The sequence below is a fragment of the Rhodamnia argentea genome, chromosome 10 (genome assembly GCF_020921035.1).
Source record: "Rhodamnia argentea isolate NSW1041297 chromosome 10, ASM2092103v1, whole genome shotgun sequence".
NCBI classification, from domain to species: domain Eukaryota; kingdom Viridiplantae; phylum Streptophyta; class Magnoliopsida; order Myrtales; family Myrtaceae; genus Rhodamnia; species Rhodamnia argentea.
The window spans coordinates 12,403,596-12,427,425 of NC_063159.1; the positions used below are offsets into that span (position 1 = coordinate 12,403,596).

Genomic DNA, 23,830 nt, shown 5'->3' on the forward strand with positions numbered 1-23,830 from the left:
AATTAGACGCTCGGGGATCACGTTGCACATTAGGTCAAAGCTCATGGACGATTTGTTTCATTTTTCTAATAAAATCGTACTCTCCATCGAAAGGTTTTTTTTCTTTTTTTCTTTTCTTGTTTTAGGTGCAAATTGATACATCCAACTGTATTGTTCTTTGGCAGATTTGTAACGGATTGACACTAACGGATGTCACGACAAAGAGTGAGTGTCGAGTTTTTTTGTTTTTTTTTTTTTGGTCGAATTGAGAAAGCGCTAAAAGGAAAGTTTTTTAGGAATAGCCATCGATGGAGCTACGAGAACACAACGTTCTTCCACCTATGAACTCCTGTTGCATCCTAAAATGGGTGTCTAGTGTTGACAAACTATATGTATGTTACTGATGATTTTCATTTCTTCCATTTGAATTAGTTAATGACTAGGTGAACTGGGGTGGTCATCGGGTAACATCGTCGAACCTATCGACCACCACGAGGCGCGTGCAAGATGCTTCTGCTAATGCGAAGCCGATAATGCGCGAGGCAGAGCGCACATGGTCGGTGTTGAGCCCGGCATCAGAACGTGCATCGAGCGAAAATTAGGTGGGAGGATTATTCGCTCCAGATCGACATAGACCATTCTAACCGATTCAGAAAACACCGAAAGACATGCTGTTCCATCTTGTCCACAGTACTAGGGCAGGCAAAACTATTTATGGATGACTACAAACTGTTCGTTTTCCTTTCCTGGCCGGAACAAATTCCTCGTTTGCACAGCAACTTACAGCAGTTTTTACTCGCTCAAATTCACGGCGATGGAATTTTATTAAAAAAAAAAAAAGGTGATACCGGAATTAACAAGTCGCGACACTTTCCGACATTGCCACGTCACGAACGGTTACAATCTATACCGAACGACCACTTCCAACTTTCAACCTGGAGCTTGACCGCCTAAGCCGTGGGGGGATTTTCTTCTTTCGACATAGGATATTGTGGCTGCAAGATGCGGACAACCGGTGGGATTGCTAATAATAGAAGTAGAGGATCGACGAGGGAGCGACGCGTGGAGACGGGGGGTGGGGCCCCACGGCTGATTCCGGACAGAATTCAGTGGTCCGTCGTGACGGTCATGGAGTGGCGCCACCCCGCACGTCCCCCCGCCACGTACCCCGCCTCGCGCTTTCTTCTCCCACTGCGGGAAATTCCGCTTGTGACCTCGCGGGCTAATCGCGAATCGCCACCGCTTTTTCATTTTTACGTGGTTCCCAGGTTGCTTCCGGACTTGTCCCAAGTGCTTTCTGCTGAGCTCGTGTTCGCCCCGTTACAATCGTAGATGGGTGAAAGGGCACGTGATGGATTGTAACTCGAGATCTCCAAATTCAATGTATTCGAATTATGTGGGCAGCGGTTGACCCTAAAAATTTAAATTGTCGGATTTAAAACGCCAGGCGCATCGTACGTATTAATACACGCATAATATACTATGGCTTTTGTACAACTTGGATCCTTAAGTGCTCAAATACTTTTCAAGGAGACTTGTCTTAAGCGAAACTTATTCAAAAAGTCCTAAATTTATTGCATCTCTTGTTAATTCAATCATTAACCTTTTAATTTTATCGGTTGAGTCCTAAATATTTTCACGTTTTATCAATTAAGTCCATCCGGCCAATTATAATTAAAACGTGGTGCGGCTAAAGCTCATGTGGACAGATTTTAATAAAATTATTTGTAATATGTTTTCGAATTTTAACTGTTTATTCCTTTCCTTTTCTTTCTTTTCCTTCCCTTCTTCCTTAAGCCGATCGCCGAGCCTCGGCGATGATCGATGATCGCCCTTGTCGAGGCTCGACCCGGGCGCTATTGCGAGGACGAGCCTTGCTAGGGGCTGGGGAGGTTAACCTCACGGGCTCTCGCCTATGGCAAGTCACCGAGGCCCAGGGGTGAACCAGGTTCTAGGGAGAGAAGAAGTGAAAGTAGGATCCGCTCTAGTTCCATTAAAAAGGTATGCGGAGGTTTGATTTAAAAATTAAAAAACAAAAATAAATCCAAAAAGTTAAAATATTATCGAAATAAATTTTTATATTTTTCTTGATATATATTTTTGCACAATTATACAATGTTCTATGACATCCCATGATGAGTGTATAATTTGAAGCCAAACAATTTTTTAGGTTTCGGGTTCCAAAAAATGATAAACGTGTTCCAATGGATTGATTTCAAGTTCTAAATGTAACTCGTACAGAGCCTAAAATCACTCACCTCTACTTTCTCTTAGATATTGTAGCGTTCACTCTCATTTTGCTTAACTAAAAATGAAAAAATAAAAGAAAATTAAAAAAATTGATAGGTTCTCGGGTATCATGAAATCAACCCTAGAACCAGTGAAATGATAGGTTCCGGGTTCCAAGGTGTGACAGGTAGGTTAGGGTTCTAAAAAATGTTGACGGGTAGGTTCTGGGTTTGAAACCTATATGCGCAACCGCTCACCCCTCCTGGGGCCCATCAACAAGCTAGAGGAAGAAGCGAATAAAAGGAAAAGAAAAAGGAAAAGAAAAAGAAAAAAAATGAAAATGTTATTAAAAATTTTCAAATCAGCTCTGGCCGCGTCATGTAAAACGGCCGGAGTCCAAGTTAATAATTTTTGACCAAAATTGACCGAAGGAACTCAATAGGTAAAACTTGAAAAATGTTTAGGACTCAATTGACAAAATTAAAAGCTTTAGGATTAAATTGGTAAAAATGCAGTAGATTTATAACTTTTTCAACAATTTTCGCTTGTCCTAAACCAAATGCATTATATCCGTACCCATCGAACTTGGGCAACAAGGTCATCGGTCCATCCAACATTGGTCTTTCGCACACTTTGAAAATGTGGACGCCATCATGGTTGCTGATCCTAGGGACAAGGGCATTGCAAATTCTCTCGAACACAGGCATGCATGAAATCCCTTTAATTTATCTATTTTTGTTCCAAACCTATTTTTGAAATAGGTTTGGAAAAGAAATTTGTTTGGTAACGTAATTCTATTTTTCTATTTACTGTTTTAAAAATAGATTTGAAGAAGAAATGAGAAACAAAATTTTTTACTTCTCGGAGAAATAGAAATAAAAATTTGCCTCTCACCTCACCACCGGCCATCGCCACCACCCACCGCGGGCCGCCGCCGGCGACCTCTTCCGACCACCGCCACCCACCACCGGCCTCCATCGCCACCGTCGATCACCACTAGCCGCCACCGCCAGCGACCTCTACCGCCACCACCATCGGCTACCTCCGCCGCCGCCACCGCCGCCCACCTGCTGGCCGAACTTCTATTTCAAAATTAGAAATTTTATGTCGTTATCAAATGCATTTTTTTTGCTCAAAAACTCATTCAGAAATAGAAAAAACTATTTCTAACCAGAAATCTATTTTTGAAATATAATAGTTTTCATTCACCTCCTAAACCAACCTCACCATCCCTTCCGAACGATCTAACATTTGGACAAAATTTTTCTAATTATGTTAAGCTTTCCTCATTTTTTGCTCCTTAACTTACATAAGTTCACCACAATAATGAGGCCAATTCAATCTGATTAGCTGTTCCTTTTTTTGTTTCCCCCCTTTTTCTTTCCTTCTATAACAATCAAATTAGCTGTTAAAACCACTTACAGCCTAGAGAGAGAGAGAGAGAGGACATTACACAATTCGAGGGCTCTTTGTCCTGCCTTGGACAACAAGTGACCTATCGATGAGCTCACATGCCATGCATGATCTGCGATGCTCCCAGCATTTAATATTTCCAGACAAGGTCCGCAAGAATAGCGCACACAACTTCAATTCTTCAAATTTGTGAATTGAATCGTTTCATCAACCTCCTGCAACCTCTTTGTTAATTTTGCACCTATAGTGGGTTGATGTAGAAATCGACAGAAATTAAATGGTCGAGATCCGGGTCCTCATGCACGAACGGTTGGTAAGGATGTAATTTTCCACCCCATTTACGAGAATAGAATACGGAAAATTTAATTAGATATTATTATTCATCAAGGTGGTGGTTGCTTGATGGTGAAGTAGAGGAGGAGTGTGAATAGCACTCGAGATTAAAGTAGTTAAAAAAAAAACACAAAAAATTCGGCCACAAAAAGAAAAGTAGGCAAAAAGCTTGGTGTTGCAACTGTGAGTGTGGCTTTGTTTAATTTACGCAATGATACGTTTGATCGAATATTTAGGCTCCGTCTGTTTCGCGAAAAATCGAATTGCTTAAAAAAATATTTCCACCTAAACGATGACTTGTACCGCTTGACATAATTAGTAAATGGAAAATATCTTCATTATCGATAGCTATTTATGTTGAAAAATTCTCATGGATAATGAAAGTGAAATTATTTTTTACTGGCTAATTATTTCAAACGATAGAAGTCGGCATTTTGATTTTTTGTGAAACAAACGGAGCTTTAGTGTGAAAACCCTCTTGACCCTGGATGAAGAAGCTTCTGGTTTTCTCGATGGAATTGAACTTGCTAGGTCGTAGATCGATTTCTGAGTCCCATTTAAGCAAGTGGAATTCAGCGCCATATTCAACTCGTCAACAAAAAAGCGGGAAAATTACCTTATCGGATCTAAACTTATTGTTCGGATGCCAATTTAGTCATAAAATTTTCGATTTTGCCAATTAGATCCTAAACCAAGGAAATTACAATACACACACACACAAATCTATTGTACATATGCCAATAGGCCAGAAGGACTATTTTGGCAAATCATCAAAAGATATTGGACTAAATTGATCAAATTCAAATGTTTATGAATGAATTGGCATCCACACAATAAATTTAAGAGTTTTTTGTTTTTGTAGTTAGCTCTTACTAAATTTTTGTGTGAAATTTCAATGTAATCCTTTTAATCAATTTTTATCTAGAATCGCTCGCATGGTGACGTGCCACGTAGAACGGCCGCTATCACCGCGTCGGTAATTTGTGACAAAAGTTGATTGAAATGTATCATTTTGAAATCCGATTGAATTGATATCCGTATAATAAATTTAGAACTAATTGGACAATTAAGGCAAAACCGAATTCAGTCTACGAATAACTCTTGGTGGTTTGTACTGTCGGAACTGCTAATCTGGACCGGGTTGGACCAATCATTAGAGTCTCACCAGTCATAACACTAATATTGGTAGGACCCCTGAATCTATCCTCCCCATCTTTCTCTCGAATTATATAATCATTCGTCCCCCCATTTAATTAAGATCTTTAAAACGAGATTAGTGTGTGGCGGTGCAAAAGGGGGTATTTGATTGATCGAAAAGCATCCGACAGAATCGGGGCCGCATATCTAAAGGCAAGCTTTTTGCCTGTGAGTGAGAACGGAGCTTCAGTCCAAAGAGGAGTGCTCTTCGTTTCGCTTTCATAATGTCTTTTCTTCCTAAAATAATGCATCGTCCTAATCTTGAGGCTACGAATAATTCGAAAAGTTAATTTTTTTTTTTTTTTTTGTTATCGATGTTCTATGAGCTCTGAAGATGACTACCATGTTAAATTTGCAACACACACTTTCTAACGAGCACATGTGCTTAGGGAAACTCAACCAAGCATTGCTTTCCAAATTGCCATCTAACCCAAGAGTCTCTGTCTCCATTTCACCTTTTGGGGAAAATTGCCAAAATGCCCTAAACTTTTCACACATTTGTCAATTCAATTATAAATCTTTTAAGCTTGTCAATTCGGAGTATTGGCGAGAAATCGCTAACGTAGACAATATATTTTAATAATTTTATAGGAAAAATTCAAACTTTTTTTTAAATATTTTTCTTGCCTTTTTTTTGTGGGTTAGAGGCCGACGAGGTTCGGCAGGTCCCGCTAGTCCTAACCTAGCGAGGTCGCCGGCCTCTAATCCGTAAAAGAAGAAAAAGGAAGAAAAATAAAAAAGTTCGAATTTTTTTTATAAAGTCATTAAATATTAATAAAAATTGTCCACGTTAGCGGGCAGCAGTGCCATGTCGGTAATTTCTGATCAACAAGATTGAATCGGCAAAAGATAAAAAAGTGTAGAATTGAATTGGCAAATGTGTGAAAGGTTAATGACTTTTTTTGATAATTTTCCCCACCTTCTGGGGTTCCATTAATACAAACGTTCCGCATCAGCTTGGGTTCGTTCCTAACTTGCTTCCCATCAATATTCAGCAGCTTATCCAAGGTTGGAAAATCTAAATGGAGCAACTTTACATTGTTGATTTTGGGAATTGGACTTGATTTGGGATGGGAATCCCCTTAAATCAGGGGGTGATTGGACCACATCTTACTACTTCAAATAGACTAAAAGATCCCATGCTTTCCGAGAGAATTCACACGCAAAACCTAAAACCCTAGCACTGCATATTGGTTGGAGAGATTTGGAGAGAGAAAAAGGGATTTCAAGGAGGTTTGCCTAGAAGCAACCATCCTTGAAAGAATATGCAATAGCTCACTGATCGAGCCTCTTGCGCCAAAGATGAATGGGGCTAAGCGATTTGCCGAAGCAAAACTTATTTGGTTTGGTCGGTTCAGTAGGGGGAGGAGGAAGGATTTGGGGAGATTCCTCTATGTCATTCAATGCTGATGAATGGCATGGATACAGTATACTTAGCTCCTATTGCTCAATTGGCTGCGATTTTAGGAGAGGCCGGCGTCCTTTCTATGGACCACGAAAGAGCTATCACATAAACCGGCGAACCTTCATCGAAGCCTAAACACGCTTAGCCACAAACACACGAACTAAAAACAACGACGCCCGATTGAATGGCAATTAACAGGCTATTGCTAGCTTCACGTGCGAGGACCAATCCTTCTTTATCGTGTGAAAATTGCGGTTGTACCTGCAATTTACAGCAATCAAATACATTCCCCACGCCACGAGCCATGGAGGCTTTCTTGCATATCGGCTCTACATCTGTTCTTGGAAGACACACGGTCCTCTCATCTTATCAAGATAGGACTTTGTTCTTTTGCTATCATTGCTTTTCGGGGCTTTCGGTTTTGCTTTCGGAAGGTTCCGATAATTGAGAATCGATGCACGCAAGAGAGAGAAGCCCTACGCTTCATGGCACTTGTCCAGTCTATGTCGTTAGGGTTAGGCATACAAATCCAACGAAATGTAAAGGTAAAGAGGAGAAAGAGAGATGGAGACACAAGATTTATCATAGTTGACTCTTAAACTGGGGATACATTCGGTAGAAGATTTCATTATAATCAGCATCTCTCACCTCTCTATTACAACTCTAAGATTGTATACAATAGTAGCTATTCATGGTCCCAAGTCCAAGTTACTAATAAAATACGAATTCAAACGGTAAAAGTCATCTGTCATCCCGGGGGTGTTGCCATTGCAATCCCTGCCAAGGCGGCCCCCCAAACTCCCGTCATTGTCTTGCTATTTTTGGGGAGTATGAATCACATCTTAGCTGTGCCAATCGAATCGTGAAGGAACAAGACGAAGAAAGTCCCATTCGCTTGGTGTGTGGGCTTCTTCTCTGCTTGTCATTCCCTCCAGAGCAGTGCGAGGCTTTGCATGGCTCTGGGTCCCCGCCATCGAAATCTCCATACGCACATGGGGAGGTCTCCATCCATCTTGGTGCTTGTGTGAGGTATGGGTCATGGAGTTTTGACTTTTCGCACAGGAGAAAGTAGAAAAAAAACCGAGAGATCGGAGCCCTGAACCGTTCTGGGTCTGGCAGCTTCAAGAGACGTGATGAAATGAGAACCACTGAAGCGAATGGAAAAAGTCCTCGGATGGGACATTTCTGTTTTCAATTAGGGCAAGAGGTGGCAGACCAGGAAGTTTCAATTCACCTTTATTAATGGAAAATCCCAGTACTTATAGCTAAATTTTCAAGGATCTAACCTATGTCCTCAAATATCAATCTATTTCATAACAGGAATTATCTTTTTTTTTTCCCAAAATAAAAAGCAAAGAAAGATTTGGATGGGACAGAGAAGTACCTCATGATTAAACTACGATTGCTGGAATTTGAATGGCTATTCAAGGATCTAATCTATGTTCTAAGTGTTTGGTTATTGGAGGACGAAAAGCATTTTTGGACCCACCCCCCAAAAAAAAAAAAAAATTCAACTAGATGCTTGATAGATAGAGATACTCGAATTGAGCTCCCCATCAAGGGTGACATTTACAAAAATGCGGCCTTTGTGTTGAAGCTGTGAATGAATATTGGCTTGGGCACCGGATCAGTTGCGAGATAAAAGTGTGAGGGACCAAAACTGAATATCGACAACAATTCATGGACCATACTTGTAATTTTTCCCTTATACTGCTCGACTAGACCAGCGAGCCATTGGATTCGAGTATTTTCAAGCTCAAACTTGACCTCCAATTCGCAAATAACGGAACTGAGTTTGGATCATGCCCAAGTCAGGCTTTGAGTAGCTTTAAGCTCATTTATGTCCCCAATGTGATGGTTAGTCGATTTCTTATAGATATGCTGTGATTTTTGACTTGAGGGCTTTTGCAGGTTGTGTGGACTGGGCCATTCCATGAGCATCTTCTGTCGGACCTTCTCGGCCCATAACGGTAACTGTTTCTTTCCTCCACCGCACCGACTCGGTAGAGGAAGCCTCCTTCACCACCGACCTATGCATGGAAAAACCAGGGTCGACCCTTTTCTCTTACAAAGCACAATCGTGATTCTGTAGACCCTCCGAAGATCGGAGGTTCTTTGATTCCAACGCGTTGGGGAGAGCACGCAGAATTCGTAACTCGCCATGGTGCGCGCGCATAGTCTCTCTCTTAGAAGAAGTTTTGCGTGAATGGCTTCGCTTGGAAGGAAGAGAATGGCTTTCAATTCGACGCTTGCCGATTGATTTCGCTGCTTTGGTTTGAAGTTTTGCGCGAATGGCTTTGCATAAATTCTAGCTAGATGCACTCGGTTAGCAAGCTGAAGCGAAGGACCAATAGGATTTGGTGTGGACCGTTTCTTCATCGCCCAGTAATTAAGTCGTCGCGATCTTGATCTTCTATTTGAGATGTGTTGAGTTTATGATGTCCCGGCACTTGGTAGGTCAATCTTTTGAGAAGCAAGATCTTCATAGGCCATAGCAGCAAAAATGAGCGTTTCATGTGTTGGAACAGGTTGAATATGCATGAGGAGTCATCATCTAGGCGCAAGGTGGATGATAATGTTAGTGAAGGAGCTGTTCCTGCTTATCTGCTGGACCGTGAAACGGCCACCCGAGCTATAGTATGCCTAACTGAATATCGATGGATGCGATTTTTCGAGTATCATCGCGTGTTTCTGAATCTGACATTGTGGCACATCCAGGTGCTTAGGGTGGAGGATGAACACTTTTGAACAACACTTTTTCTTTCTGTTCCCGCTACGTTTTGGGAACAAACGCGTTTGTAACAAAAAAAATGTGTTCAAAGCTTTGATAAAAGTCGTCTTTGGAGTGTGAGGGTGTTGGAAGGGGTTGCAAAAGTGTTCCTCTTGCGTTATAAAATGTGTTCAAAGCTTTGATAAAAGTGTTAACAAAGAAAAAGTATTTTGTTTCTCGTTCTGCTCTTAAAGTGTTCCCGTTTCTAAAAGTGTTCTCGAACACTTTGAACACTTTTTACAGCTTTTGTTCCCAAAGGTTCCGAACATTTGGCGCGTTCTCTTAGCAACTCTATTAAGCAAAAGAGGAAGGAGAAAGCTGGAAAGTGGGAAGTGCCACTACCGAAGGTAAGCTTATCTATTGTCATTGTACTTGGTGAATCACCAGTTGCCGGATTTCGTTTTGCGATGCCTATGTGATTCGAAAATCTTTTTGACTATCCATATGTAATCCTCTTCAGGTAAGGCCTGTTGCTGAAGATGAATTGTTCAGAGTGGTCAGATCTGGCAAAAGGAAAAGTATGTCAAGATAGGTTACCAACCATCTATGCAAAAATGAATCTCAGTTTGCTCCGACTCTCGAAAGCCTACTGAACTTCCTGCGGTCACCCCATTTTCCAGCCTAACAATGGAAGAGAATGGTCACGAAGGCCACATTCGCCGGACCAGGTTTCACGAGGAAGCCCCCTAAGTATGAGTGATTCATCCGGCCGTCGGGACTCCGGTTCAACAAAGCTCATGTCACGCATCCGGAGCTCAAATGTGCCTTCAATCTCGAGATCATCGGAGTGAAGAAGAATCCAAACGGTCAGATGTACACCTCTCTGGGTGTCCTGACCAAGGGAACCGTCATTGAGGTAAGACTTTGATAGACATCGCTTCAAATGAAGTGACCCCCGAGAATTTTTCTGTACTGCCTCTTCTTTACTAATTCATTTCTGTCTGAGTATGACAGGTTAATGTCAGTGAATTGGGTCTCGTCACCCCGGCCGGGAAGGTCGTGTGGGGCAAGTTTTTGAGATCTTCTTAAGGTGAAATAGAAACCACCTTGTCTCTTCCCATCCCTTATTTACTTTCTGTTATCGTTGGTTGTTGACAGGAAAATATGCTCAGGTGACCAATGATCCAGAGAATGATGGATTCGTCAATGCGGTTCTACTTGTCTAAGCATGTAAAAGTTGCCGTCCGGCCTCCGTAATACGTGCCGTGCCAGTTAACCTTAGATTTTCGGGGTGTTTTAGCTGATGTGCAGTGGCAAGTTTTCTCGGAATCAAATCATAAGCGTAGTCCTTTCTGGATTGGATGGCGAAACCTTAAAAAACATACGACGGTGGAGGGGATGAATGAGCCTTGCCAATGATGGTTTGTTGGCAGCTTCCAAAATTAGTACCCTGATGAGAAAAGTAGCTACAAATCCTTGATCAAATAGAAAGTCCAGGTGCTGGTCATGCCAAAAGTGCACTTTCCACAAGTTCAATCCACACCCTCGGATTCCTGAAGTTCCAAGATGAATGCCGGTGATACTCCAGCATTGTCGGGGCACATCACTGATTGAGTAAATCCAACTGTTGTAGCTGGGAATTCGAGTTCGAAAAACGAACTTCGCTCGCAAACGGAGAAACTCTCAGCTGTGTAGTCCTGTTATGTCTTTCTTCCTCCGAGGTAGGAAATTGCGAACAAGAAATAGCAGGAGCATTTGCTGTCCTATCTACCGAAAGCTTAAGCTTTTAAGGAACAGCGATTACCATCAGTACAGAGTTTGTGCTAGACAGAACAAGCATGTCTTTAATGGGAGGCATTAAGAAATCATGCTAAGTGCGCACACATGACAGCTTCAATCAAAACAAAACCCTGTCTCGATGAAGCTTTGGTCACTACATTTTATTACAAATGAACACCCAGTTCGAGAGTACGCCTTAAATGGCCGGGCTTTCTCTGAAGATCAGCTGACAATAGCTGGCAAGCTGAGAGGTTCCATCACCTTAAGCACCCCAGCCGCCAGTCGCCCGGTCAGATCCTCCACCGACACTTTCACCACGTCCCTCCTCATGCCGCTCCCAATGTCGGCCGCATATCGACTTGCACAATACACCCCGACTGCCGTTGCCGCCATCCCGTACAAGTTGGTGGTGACCAGACGCAGCGGCGAGGACAGGACTGCTGCAAGAGGCCCGCCGACAATCGAGACCGCCTGCCCTCCTTGCCCGATGCTACGCTGGTCCAGAACAAGGAGGCCAGTCTTGCAGTAGATGGCGAAATCCTCGCAGTTGTTCTTGAACACGTTGTAGCAGCCGAAGCCGTTGTTGAGCAGGAACTTCGCCCTGTGAATCACGATATCGTCTGGGTCGGCAACGGCGAGGGTGCAGGTGCCACCGCGTGCCTTGGTGAGGAAGTGCGCGGGGCTCACGGAGTACTCGAACCGGTACAGGATGCCCCCCGAGAGGAAGCAGTCGAGGCATGAGGCGACCACTCCGTGATCATCTTTGGGAGGAGTGCAGGTTGGGCAAGGCACTCGAGGCCGGGCTGGTCCGGAGCTTACTAAGAGAAGGTCGAGGACGGTTCCGGTCCCTACTTCTTGTCCCCGTCTCGTGAAGTGCACGACTTTATGATCGCCAATGTAAATGCCTGATTCATCGACCCGAAAGTTAGGAAAACGGTGGATTCAGCTGTAAAGGATAGTTAGAACATAAAGACACCAGTATCAGAACAGGGGAATTTCACGAGATCATGAGACTGCTAAAGACCAAGCACATGGTCGTTTTCTTTATACGTCCTAGAACTTCATTGCTTCTCATTTAAAGAAAAACATCGACAATCGCTACATATTCAGCATCCGGCAAAAGAACACAGAAACGATAAACAGTACGATGAGAATGAAGGCAAGAGAGCAAACCGTGATGGGCATAAATATAGGCGGTCCTCCAAGAGTAGATATGATCCCCTGCTTTCAGACTCTCCTTCCCAACTCTGTAAATCAACCGCACAGGCAACCAACAAGGTGGGGAAACATGTCAAACCAGAAAGCGAAATTCAAATCATGTTCAACCCGGGTGAGATCAGGAACACGAAGCCCGAGAGATAAGCCAAACAGAAGGGATTCACCTGTTAGAAAGGAGACCCATCTTTGTTCTTGCGTTCCCTCTCCTCCTCTGTTTTCTGTCTCTCGTCTGCCCTTGGCTCTTTTTGCCCCCTTCCTTCTTCTTCCTTTTTTTTTTTTTGACTTTTGGACGAGAGAATTGGATTCTGTTTGGGAAAAAGGGGCGTTAAGGCAGGAAGATGGAGGCAAAGGCAACCCGAATCCAAAGCGAGCTCCGTCGTTTGTTTGTGAAGTTACGTCTATGCCATCGTCCCCTTCCTCGTTAAGGAAAACAGTGACGCTTGCCGAGATGAAGGAGGAGAACAGAGAGAGAAAACTCACGTGGCCCCACCTCGGACCTGCCACGGTTTCTCTTGGCAGGTCAAAGTCAAAGTGATGAAATGAGTAAAGATGCCTGCTTCAACCCAGGCACGGCCCGTTGGGTACCGGGCCCTCGCCCGGGCCATGGGCTGATTGTGACTGGATCTCATCAGGCCCATTGTGCAAAATAGGCCTGTCAAAGCCCATTTTCTTGTCTTGGACTTGGCCTCCATTGGGCCCAACGTGCACAAAAAGTTCCCTCTACGAATTAGCCCCTTCCCCCCTCTAATTCTTTGTTGCTCAGTTGACATTTCTAACGCTCTTCTTCTCTAAAACTAAATGGCACTTGCGGTTCTTCCTTCGTTACGGAGAACAACGGCGACGACCGTCTTTGATCAACCCAATTCAATCTAGACCTCTTCAACGTGCAACTGTTGGGGGACTCCGCAAGAACAATGTCTATATGCCGGCTCTATCCCGACAACCGACAAGTCGAATTCGACAGTGATAGTGCACAACAACCTGACAATAGAAGGAATTGCTAAAGGGGACGTTGCAAATTAGTCCCTTGTCAAGACGCTTCCTCGGAACCACAACCCCCCGAGTACCCCCCCCAAGCAACTAAGGGTGATAATTTCATGGAGGAATCATGGAGAAAAATGCCCGATATCCGGAAGGCACTTCGGTTCGAGATCTATGCCGATGGTGTGAAGAAGGCCGTTTGCACCTTATGTCGCTTATGTGGCTAACCAATTGCCTGGGCAAATCCTCGAGTAGGACGGGCCGATTAAAGAGGCGCTAGGCAAGACATAATACATAGTTATCCAAGTTAAGAGAGCTATCATAACATAGAAGAAAAAAGAAAAGAAATTAAGGAATGTGCTAGTCACAAAAAAACTCACCCCGATGTTTGATTATAGAGTCATAAACTACCTTGATATCCAGATAAAATTGTCAACGTATTTAGAAGTAGCTAAAAGGCTAAATTTTTATATACTGAAATCACGAACGAAAATTCATATTTTGGCGAGCCAAAACACGTGTTATACCATTGGTATCACGCGATCCATCACCGACGAATAAGATGCGTCTGTTATCCTACGAAAACGAAGACGTACGAGAGTTAAATTTTACCCTTTGAAGAGCCATCTATGGCCAAATATCACAAGGGGGCTTCCCTCTGTGTTAACGAGAGCTACTGACTTTTGGTGACTTCCCTGTCACTTTGTTCCTAAGAAGAAAAGGAATGCGCACATAAGATCAAGACACCCATGTGACGAGTCTGTGGAGAAAATTATCATAAAAGTCCTAAATATATGATAATTTTTTTTTTGCCAATTCAGCTCGTCTCCCAAATTTTAAGCCAAAAGTCGCCAACGTGCACATTTTAAAATGATATTTTGACAAATTTTTTATTTTTTTTAAAATATTTTTGTTTCCCTGCACTTAAGGCCAACGAGGGCATCGTGGTCCTCGCCGGCCCCAAGCAAAGGCCATGATAGCCTCATTCGTCCAGATATTGCAAGGGCCACGGCGCTCTTGCCTGGCCAAATCTAGTGAGGGCGTTGCGGCCCTCACCAGATTTGGGCAGGAGAGTGCAACTTCTCGGCCCTAAGTGCAGGGGAAGGAAAAAGGTAAAGAAAAAAAAAAATATATATATATAAAAACTTGAGTATTTCTATAAATATTATATAAAAATGTTCATGTCAAAGTCGGTTGTCGGCGTTCACGTCAGCAATTTTCGAACGAAAAATTAATTGGATAGACTGAATTGGAAAAAAAAATTTAAATTGATACAATTATAATAATTTAGGACTTTTGTGAGAATAGTCTTTACTCTAGTCCAGAAAAACTTTTGAGCAAGAGTTGCCAGGTCACTTTCTTTCATATATCGATTGACGAGGAATAAGAGCTGATTTCTTTGTTTTTTCGGAAGCCTTCGACCTTTGGAGATCGGAACCGTCTGGACGACGACCAGATGGTCGGCATTTGTTTCTCAACTCAAGCCATGGAGAGTCGAGAGCAGGTTCCCTCGTGCCACGTGTCACGATCTACATGATCTTCGGCTCCTCCGAGGTTGTTTTTCCCCGTCCACATGTTTATCGAGGAAGGGATTGATGCCCTCGAATATTTGTGTGGCGGACAAAGTTTTTGAATTTTGACCCTCTATATATATATATATATATACATATATATATATGATCCTTAATTGGCTTTTCAATGCATGTTTAATTTACTCACCGAACTATATGAAAATATACATGTTCAATTTGTTAAGTATTGTCTCGGGACAATATTGAATATTTTCATATAGTTCACGAACTAAATTAAACGTGTAGTAAAAGTTCAAGAAATCGTATCGAACAAATTAAAAGTCTTAACGATCATATTGCACGTTGAATCAAAATTCACGAACGAAATTGAACAAATTAAAAATTTATGAACCACGTTCGGGGACTATTTGTATCATTATCCCTTAAAATTAGTGTGCGAAGTTGATTTTTTAAGTAAAATTCGATATGTAAGTGGGTATATAAATAGGTGTTTCATATGAAAAATCCTACAACATCCCAGGTGTTGCTTTCTAATCCTACTTTATAAATGATCTTGGGTTATCTACCGTTGTTTCCACGGATTTTGTGAAATCCGGTGCTTTGAATATATTCCAGGTTGGGAGAAACGGTGTTGTATGGATAATGCCTATAAATCATCGAATTTGATCGTATGCCGTCGCACGATATTTACTTTTCGGGTTCATCAATTCGATGATCCAGGTGGATTTGAAATCGATAGACCGAGACGCATCGGTTCCTTTTGCAAGCGAAATTGCTCGAGCCCTATCCTTTCAAAAAGAAGGCTAGGTTGAACCGTGAACTGAAAAGCCGAAGCTAGCCTAGAAGCTTCTCTCCGTGAAAATGAGATGAGGCGAGGAGATAATTGTCATGAAAGTTTAAAAATTATTATATGTCAATCAATTCTATTATAAACCTTTTCAATTATGTCAATTTAGTTCTAAACTTATCATTTGAATATTCAGCCAGAAGGAATACATTAGCTAATAATCAAAATGTTTATCAATAAATTAATATAATTAAAAGGTTTAGGATTAAACTGATAATTTAAAAAAAAAATTGGATAATTTCTCGGGGACGAGACGGAGACATGCGCGGTGAAACTCACAAGATACAAATCCCATGGTGGGATCACAGCTTCAGCTGTCCACGAACTTTCGAGCCATGAATCTCGCCAACTGATTCTCTCTCTCTCTCTCTCTCTTCTGGTTTAATTTTATGGTCTCAAGAGAAAGTCGCGAGCACGTGATTGACAATAACTACCGCTCGGTCGTTTTCATGTTGTTGTCGTTGCTGCTTCCCCAGCAGTTGCAAAACATGCAACTTACAAATCTTCCGGGGTCTCATGAAAATTGCATACGTTCTTTTCTTTTTTTCTTTTCTTTTTCTGGCTCGGAAAGCATGCGAGCTGGAATTTCTCCGAGATTTGCACACTTTACGCGCAACATCGACGATACTCTGGAAATCGAGAGCTTCGCCATTCACTCTCTCGGGGCATCCATTATGATTTTCAGCACACGGCTTTGTGACATCGGATTTTCGTCATGCCGATGTTAGAAGTCTTTACAATCCAGGTATTTTCGCTCAATTGCGTGACATATAAGGTTTAGAGCATTGCCATAACATTGATAAGCAAATTAATTTCTAAAGGACAATAAATCGCAAGTGATGTGCAACATTAGTTAATGGATGACTCAATTTTCAAAGAATCGGTCATATACATTAGAGATGTCAAACGGGTGAGTTGAGTCAAGTCGAACATGATTCGACCCATACCGACCTATTTAATCCGTTTTGACCAATTTTCATGCGGTATAAATTTTTAGCGATCCATACCCGACCCCTATTACTTAAACACTTCTTTATTTAGCTAAATAATAAAATACATATTTATTATAATTTTTAAAAAAAGATAATGCTAAAACACTTTCATGCAAATACAAATTTAGTGATTTTTTTAATAAATTTTTTTTCTATTTTATTTTCCCTTTTTCCCCTCCGAAATCCGACGGTTGGCATACGGCGACGGCGGCGGGCGACGGGTGATATTTTACTTCTTTGAATAGTTTTTATATTTTTAATTTTATTTTAATTTTTCTTTCTTTGTTTCTTTTACTTATAAAACGAAAAATAGAAATATAAACTATAAACTATTAAATTGTACAAACTAAGTGAATTGTAAATGGGCTATGTTCGTCTAGCTAAATGGGTTGCAAATAGATTCAAAGACAAACCTATTTACAACAATGATATAATTAGGCTTAAAATTCATGTCCATTAACAATCAATTTATTAGAGTTTGACTAATTCATATTTGACCCATTTTATTGAGGGTAGGTTAAAATATTAAATATGATTTAATATACATAATACCAAATTGTGGTTTTTCATTTTTTTACCACCTAATAAGTATATCCGAGTCATCTATTATTGAAAACCATGCCATAAATCCATCTTAATGTTCCTAATTTTATTGGTTGTGTAAGTTTATCCTATGGTGTTCTTCTTAATCTTCTTGCATTGTTTGGTAAAGGAAGCACAAATGGTCCATAAAATTTGGCCCATATGAATTCTAAAATTTTAATTTGTTCAATGTGGCTCATGAACTTTAACTTAATATGCAATATAGTCCTGTGAAATTTTAACTTGTTTAAATATAATCGCCGAACTTTTAGTACATGTTTAATTCAATCCTCGAATTATATGAAAATGCTCAATGTCTTCTCCGATATTAAATTAATGAAAAGAATACATTGAACAAATTAAAAATTTAGATATCACATTAAATATTATGTTAAATTTTTTAGACTATATGGGATAAATTAAAAATTCAAACATCACGTGAGCCAAAATTTAAGCCGCCAGTGTCATCATGCCTCTGATGAACAATGCGAACGGCTTGGCCCGGGGATGGAATCGGACGAGCAGAAAGATAAACCAGCACAACGTCCCTCCAATCACTTCACGCCACGTCTCCGCTCCTCGCGGGCAAATAACGGTCCAAATCCCGAAGGCCCATCCCTCGTTGCCCGGAGCATATTCCCCCTCCCAAACCATTCCCCGCCAAAACCTCGATCCCCACCCCAATCACTTCCCTCCACGTGTCCGTCCTCGCCTCGCCCAACCAAATCTCCGGAAGTCCTACGTGGCATCACACGTGTACGCCCCTTACCGAACCCTCCGAGACGATCATGGCCGTTGAACTTCACCTCCCGGAACCTTCCCCCAAAACTTCAAGGGGCTCGCTCTCGTTCCTCGCACTTCTCGCTCTTCTCGGAACCCACAAGCTTTGCGAGAAACCCTCAAATCGTCTTTGTTGTCCGACGAAACCCTAGCTCCGATCGGGGTTCGAAGCTCCGAGGCGATGGTCAACGAGACGCGGTCCCCGGCGTCTTCGAACGCCTTCTCGTTCCTCTCCAAGAGCTGGAAGGAGGTCCAGGTCTCGGCCGACGCCGATTTGAAGCTGATCCGCAACCGGGCCAACTCCTTCAAGAACCTCGCCACCTCCTTCGACCGCGAGCTCGAGAACTTCATCAACTCCGCCTCCGCCTTCTCGGTCCCCTCCGCGATTAGGTCATCGCGGCAGCCGGCGGAGATCGATTTCGTCAAGAGGTTGCAGCCCAAGCTGTCCGAATTCCGCCGGAATTACTCGGCGCCGGACTTCAGTAAGCGTGTGCTGGAGAAGTGGGGGCCGAGGGGGAGCATACGGCTTGATTTGTCGGCCATAAGGAACGCGATTGTCTCGGAAGCGGATGATGTGGATGGGGTCGTGGATTTTGATAGGGCGAGGAGAAGGAGGAGGAGGAGGAGGGTGCGGTTTATGGAGGAGCTGAAGGTGGAAAAGGACTATTGGGAGCCAATTCGGGCTTTGAAGGCGAGGCTCGGGGAGTTCGAGGGGCGGAGGAGTCCGAGCGCGGTGGATATTTTTGAGGGGTGGAAGAGCGGGGAGCTCGTGCAGAAAGTGAAGTCTAGCTTGGTTTGTCTTTCCACCTTGCTTTCTTGGTTATCTTATCCGATTTGTTTTATTTCCTCTTGAAGTGAACTTTGTGATTTCCGTTTGCTTAGGCTGTTCGAGGTAAACTAGAGGACTTAAATATTTGATCAGTACTCATGAATTATCCGGAGAATTTCTAGCTCTAAAATTTCCGTGCGAGTTTGGCGTTGAGCTTGCGAGATGAATAATTTGGATTGCCTTACTTTTTAGTCCTCTTATCTTTCCACTGCATCATGTGATTCCAACACCAAATGAATTGTGTCAGCCTGTGTTTTTCTATCGTTTTGACCTGTCCCAGAACTGATTGAACATTCTGCTCTTGGATTGTAACACAGTCCATTCGATTTCCAGGTTTATGGTTACCTAGAGTAGAACCCCATTTTCTTTTGGTTGGATCCTAAAACTATTCTTTGAGAGAGAGAGAGAGAGATCTTGAACATTCAGTTCACTGTGTTTTTCGTTTGGTTAGTATTTTGCATTTGACTTTATTTGTTTTCAAGTAAATACGTATAAAAAAGTTGCAAGTTTAAATGGTTCTTCCATTCTATCTCGTTGCTTATTGGACCTTGTTATGATAAGACATACATGTCTAATTTATTCTTATTGTTTTCTGCAGAAAGCAATTTGCAAAGAGCCTGAAGAGTCAAAGGTTAGCCTTTATCTTGTTGAAGTTCACTAGTTGCCCCTATGATGTGCTTTCAACACGTGTTGTGTACACGAATTGTCCATTTGTCATTGGCTTGCCAAAGTATGCAGCTTTTTGTATTGGGCAAATCATTGTAACGGGTACCTCACACGTTTTTGGTTGCATGTGCTCATGTGGCATTTAACATGCATTTGGGTTTGAAGTATGAAGTCCCTTTCCAGTATGAAAATGAAAAATAGCAGCGGAAAGTTTATGGAATTGAACTTTATTGTCCTTCATAATTTTGTAAAGTGAAGTTCAGATTGGAGTTTTCAGTTTCTTATCTATGCATTCTGATTTAAGCAAACCAAGAACTGCTAAGTACTTTTTGTAATTTGACATTTGTTTAGCTGAACACTTGCCTCTTTCCAATTTTTTGCAGGAAGTACCACCACTTGATGTTCCTGAACTTCTCGCATGTCTGATCAGGCAATCTGAACCATTTTTGGATCAGCTAGGCATAAGAAAAGGCAAATATTGATCTCTGTGATGTTCAGAAAGTCTAGCTAGTCCATGGATGTTACTTTTTCCAACAGTTTTGTCCATGGTTTCTGATTATTTTCATGCAAGATTATCCTGATTAATGTCACTCGAGCGTATTGTCGATAATAATGAGGTAGGATAGACCAATTTATTCTTTTTTCACTCGAGCATTGTCCATGGTTCGGTCAAGCTTACCTTTTTTTAATCCAAAAAAAAAAAATCACCAAATAGACTCCCTCTTATTGTGGACAAGAAAATTAAACCACTCTATGACCTTTTTCTAGATGTGTGAAAATCTCTGATTTGTTATCAGCATTTTGGGCGATGGAAAATAGTTTTGCAGCCCTTAGCATGTCTATTGCCTTTTCTTAATGAGTTTTATTGTTGGTCTAAAAATTGGTGAAGTCTCTAAGGCTTGAAGGTCAGGTGTTGTGCTATAGTTGTTTAGTATTTGTTATTCTCAGCCAAACTTGTTTGGTTGAGCACAAGCATGTGTCAGTATAAATAATTATACGGATACAAGTGGATCGAATGCGGTTAAGATTGCAGACTGGGGTATTCTGTGATTCTTATGGCTTTTGACATCATCTGAAATTTCTTTGCAGATGTGCGTGACAAAATAGTGGAAAGCTTGTGCAGCAAACGAAAAAACCAGCTTTTAATGCATTCCCTTTCTGGCGAGGAATCTTCAATCATTGGAAATGATAACATAAACGACGAGCTGGATTTAAGACTAGCCAGTGTCCTTCAGAGTACAGGGCATAGCTATGAGGGTGGTTTTTGGACAGACACCGCAAAGCATGATATGACTGATCAGAAGAGGCATGTAGCTATTGTTACAACTGCTAGTCTGCCTTGGATGACTGGAACAGCAGTAAATCCTTTATTTCGAGCAGCATATTTAGCCAAGTCTGCACAGCAAAATGTGACCCTCCTTGTTCCCTGGCTTTGTAAATCAGATCAAGAACTAGTTTATCCGAATAATATCACTTTCAGCTCCCCAGAAGAACAGGAAACTTACATACGGAACTGGCTGGAGGAAAGGATTGGTTTTAAGGCTGATTTCAAAATTTCATTTTACCCAGGAAAGGTAATAGCTTCCTGCATCTGCTGCAAGTTCATACTTGTAGTCGACATTCTTTTCTTGAGTTTAGTAGATAACATATCGTTCTTGTTGTTCTACAGTTTCAAAAAGAAAGGCGGAGCATAATACCTGCTGGAGACACCTCCCAATTTATCCCCTCAAAAGATGCTGACATCGCTGTCCTGGAAGAGCCAGAGCACTTAAATTGGTATCATCATGGCAAGCGGTGGACTGATAAATTCAACCATGTCGTAGGTGTTGTTCACACCAATTACTTAGAGTATATTAAGAGAGAGAAAAATGGAGCCCTCCAAGCTTTCTTTGTGAAGCACATAAACAATTGGGTCACAAGGGCATATTGCAACAAGGTGAGAATTTATGTTAGGATCTTCCTCATTTAGTAATTGTTTGTTTTTGCTTTAGAGATGGAACTGAATGTGCTGTCCCATCTGTGATTCTTTTTTTCTCTTTTTAACGGATCTGTAATTGTTGAATACACATCTAGGTTCTTCGCCTTTCTGCTGCCACACAAGATTTACCCAAGTCAGTAGTGTGCAATGTCCACGGGGTGAATCCTAAGTTCTTGAAAATTGGAGACAAGGTTGCTGCAGAAAGGGAACTCGGGCAGCAAGCATTTTCCAAAGGAGCATATTTCTTGGGGAAGATGGTGTGGGCAAAGGGATACAGGGAGTTGATAGATTTGTTGGCAAATCATAAGAGTGATCTCAACGGTTTTAAATTGGACGTTTTTGGAAATGGTGAGGATGCACATGAAGTTCAGAGTGCGGCAAGGAGACTGAACTTAAATCTCAACTTTCTTAAAGGAAGGGACCATGCAGATGATTCTCTTCATGGGTAAGCATACAAAACTTCTACCAGATAGAATCAGTTTCGGTTCAATTAATGCGGCAATGAAGATATTTTCCAGGAATTTCTCACAATCAGTGTTTTCGGTCAGAAAGGGGTTTAAAAGGACAAATGAAAGTGAATTTCTGTTGAATATAGTTCATAGTCTCTCCCCCCCCCCAAAGGAATGTGCTTCTTATGTTCTGTTTCTTGACCTGGTGAGACAGCAATGGTTTGGACTTACTCTGTTTATGATTCTGCAATCATGTAGGAAAATGTCCCCTCACATTCTATACTAGTGTGCGCATGCTCATGGAGATAGCAAGACCCGAAAATAGCTGTGCTTACTGATAATATCTGCTCTTCTTCTTGAAGGTACAAAGTCTTCATAAATCCCAGTATTAGCGATGTGCTATGCACAGCTACTGCTGAGGCACTTGCGATGGGGAAATTTGTGGTCTGTGCTGACCACCCATCCAATGAATTTTTCAGATCATTTCCCAACTGTTTTACATACAGAACATCTGATGACTTTGTTGCCAAAGTGAAAGAAGCCCTAGCAAATGAACCTCAGCCGCTAACTCCTGAGCAAAGATATAAACTTTCATGGGAAGCTGCTACGCAGAGATTCTTAGAGTATTCTGAGCTCGAGAGACTCTTGAACGAAGATAGAGGCAATGGCAGTACAGTCAAGATAAATGGAAAAGCCCTGGCCAAATCAGTTTCAATGCCTAGCTTGACGAAGCTGTATGATGGAGGGTTGGCTTTTGCCCACTATTGTCTCACTGGTAACGAGTTTTTGAGACTATGCACTGGAGCCATACCTGGAACGAGAGTCTATGACAAGCAGCACAGTAAAGACCTTAATCTCTTGTCTCCGCAGGTGGAGAATCCCATCTATGGCTGGTGAGCTTGACCAATGCATTTTTAGTTGAAGAAAACTAGTTAGGGCTATATCTTTGGAGCCTATTGTGCTCGTTTTGTGACATATTCTTTTTAGCTTTCCCGACAGTATAGCAACGCTAGGATCGTAATGGATCAAAGTCTTTTATGTTTTGTAGCCTCATGACACCCAAAACTCCATAAGGTGGGGATGTAATTATAGCTTCCTGCATTTGTGAAAAGGAACTTCTTGGAATTAAAGAAAAGTTGTAGAGTTCAAAACTGAGTGGCTAGCCTGTAGTTTTACTTTTGATATCCTGAGTGGGGATTTGAGTCCATTAGCATAGCGAAAACTCTCTGGAACATCTTTTGATGCTTACCGGATCTCTCTTTCTCATTTATAGGTTCACGTGTTGTTTTGTAGATCACTTGGTAAATCAGTTTTTAAATATTTTGCATTTACGAAGAGAAAAGAGGGAGGAATCGAAAAATATGAAGTTGAAGAATAGGAAAAAAACTACAAAGGATCGAAGGAATCGGGCATAGATATAGGAAGAGTAAGGGCCTGTTATGATAATGTTGATGTTCTTTTGATTTTATTCTTCAGAACAAAAAATAATCAGTGGTAACGTAAATAATTCTAATTCTAATTCTGTTTCGGGAAACATTTTTGGATCAATTTTCAAAAACAAAAAATAGTTGCTTTGGAAGAAAAAATGACATTTTTGAGGATGAAAAAAGTAACGATAATCTTTTCTCACTTTTGTCGAGCGCTCGTGGGGCGTGGGTGGGATCAACCTCTGATCTGGTCTGGATGATTTTTTGAATAAAAATTTCGAAAATTAAAAAAAATAAAAATAAAAACAGAAAATGATAAAAAAAAATCTAAAAAATGGAAAATTCATAAAAATTTAAAAAAATTGGAAGAAATCATAAAAAATTTCAAAGAAATCTAAAAAATTAGGAGGTGGGTCATTTTAACTACTCAATCATATTTTGACGATTTTGCCTTCGATTTCTCCCAAATGACGATTTTGTCTTTCATGAGCAAACCATTTCGAA

At 41.5% G+C, this 23,830-nt stretch overlaps 2 protein-coding genes and 1 pseudogene across 2 annotated transcripts; 2 read left to right on the forward strand and 1 right to left on the reverse strand.

Annotated features, from left to right (window-relative positions):
• The first annotated feature begins 8,862 nt into the window (after window positions 1-8,862).
• Window positions 8,863-11,193, forward strand: LOC115757629 (annotated as a pseudogene).
• LOC115757631 (protein LEAD-SENSITIVE 1-like) lies at window positions 11,088-12,727 on the reverse strand. The gene is made up of 3 exons (XM_030697942.2): window positions 12,428-12,727; window positions 12,219-12,292; window positions 11,088-11,950 (listed from the first exon to the last, which is right to left on the reverse strand). Exons 1-3 carry the CDS (start codon window positions 12,445-12,447, stop codon window positions 11,268-11,270), a joined length of 777 nt encoding a protein of 258 aa, XP_030553802.1. The 5' UTR covers window positions 12,448-12,727; the 3' UTR covers window positions 11,088-11,267.
• Window positions 12,728-18,018: 5,291 nt separating this feature from the next.
• LOC115757630 (digalactosyldiacylglycerol synthase 1, chloroplastic) lies at window positions 18,019-23,050 on the forward strand. The gene is made up of 7 exons (XM_030697940.2): window positions 18,019-18,770; window positions 19,405-19,437; window positions 19,856-19,943; window positions 20,562-21,046; window positions 21,142-21,408; window positions 21,546-21,895; window positions 22,262-23,050. Exons 1-7 carry the CDS (start codon window positions 18,159-18,161, stop codon window positions 22,794-22,796), a joined length of 2,370 nt encoding a protein of 789 aa, XP_030553800.2. The 5' UTR covers window positions 18,019-18,158; the 3' UTR covers window positions 22,797-23,050.
• Window positions 23,051-23,830: the final 780 nt, after the last annotated feature.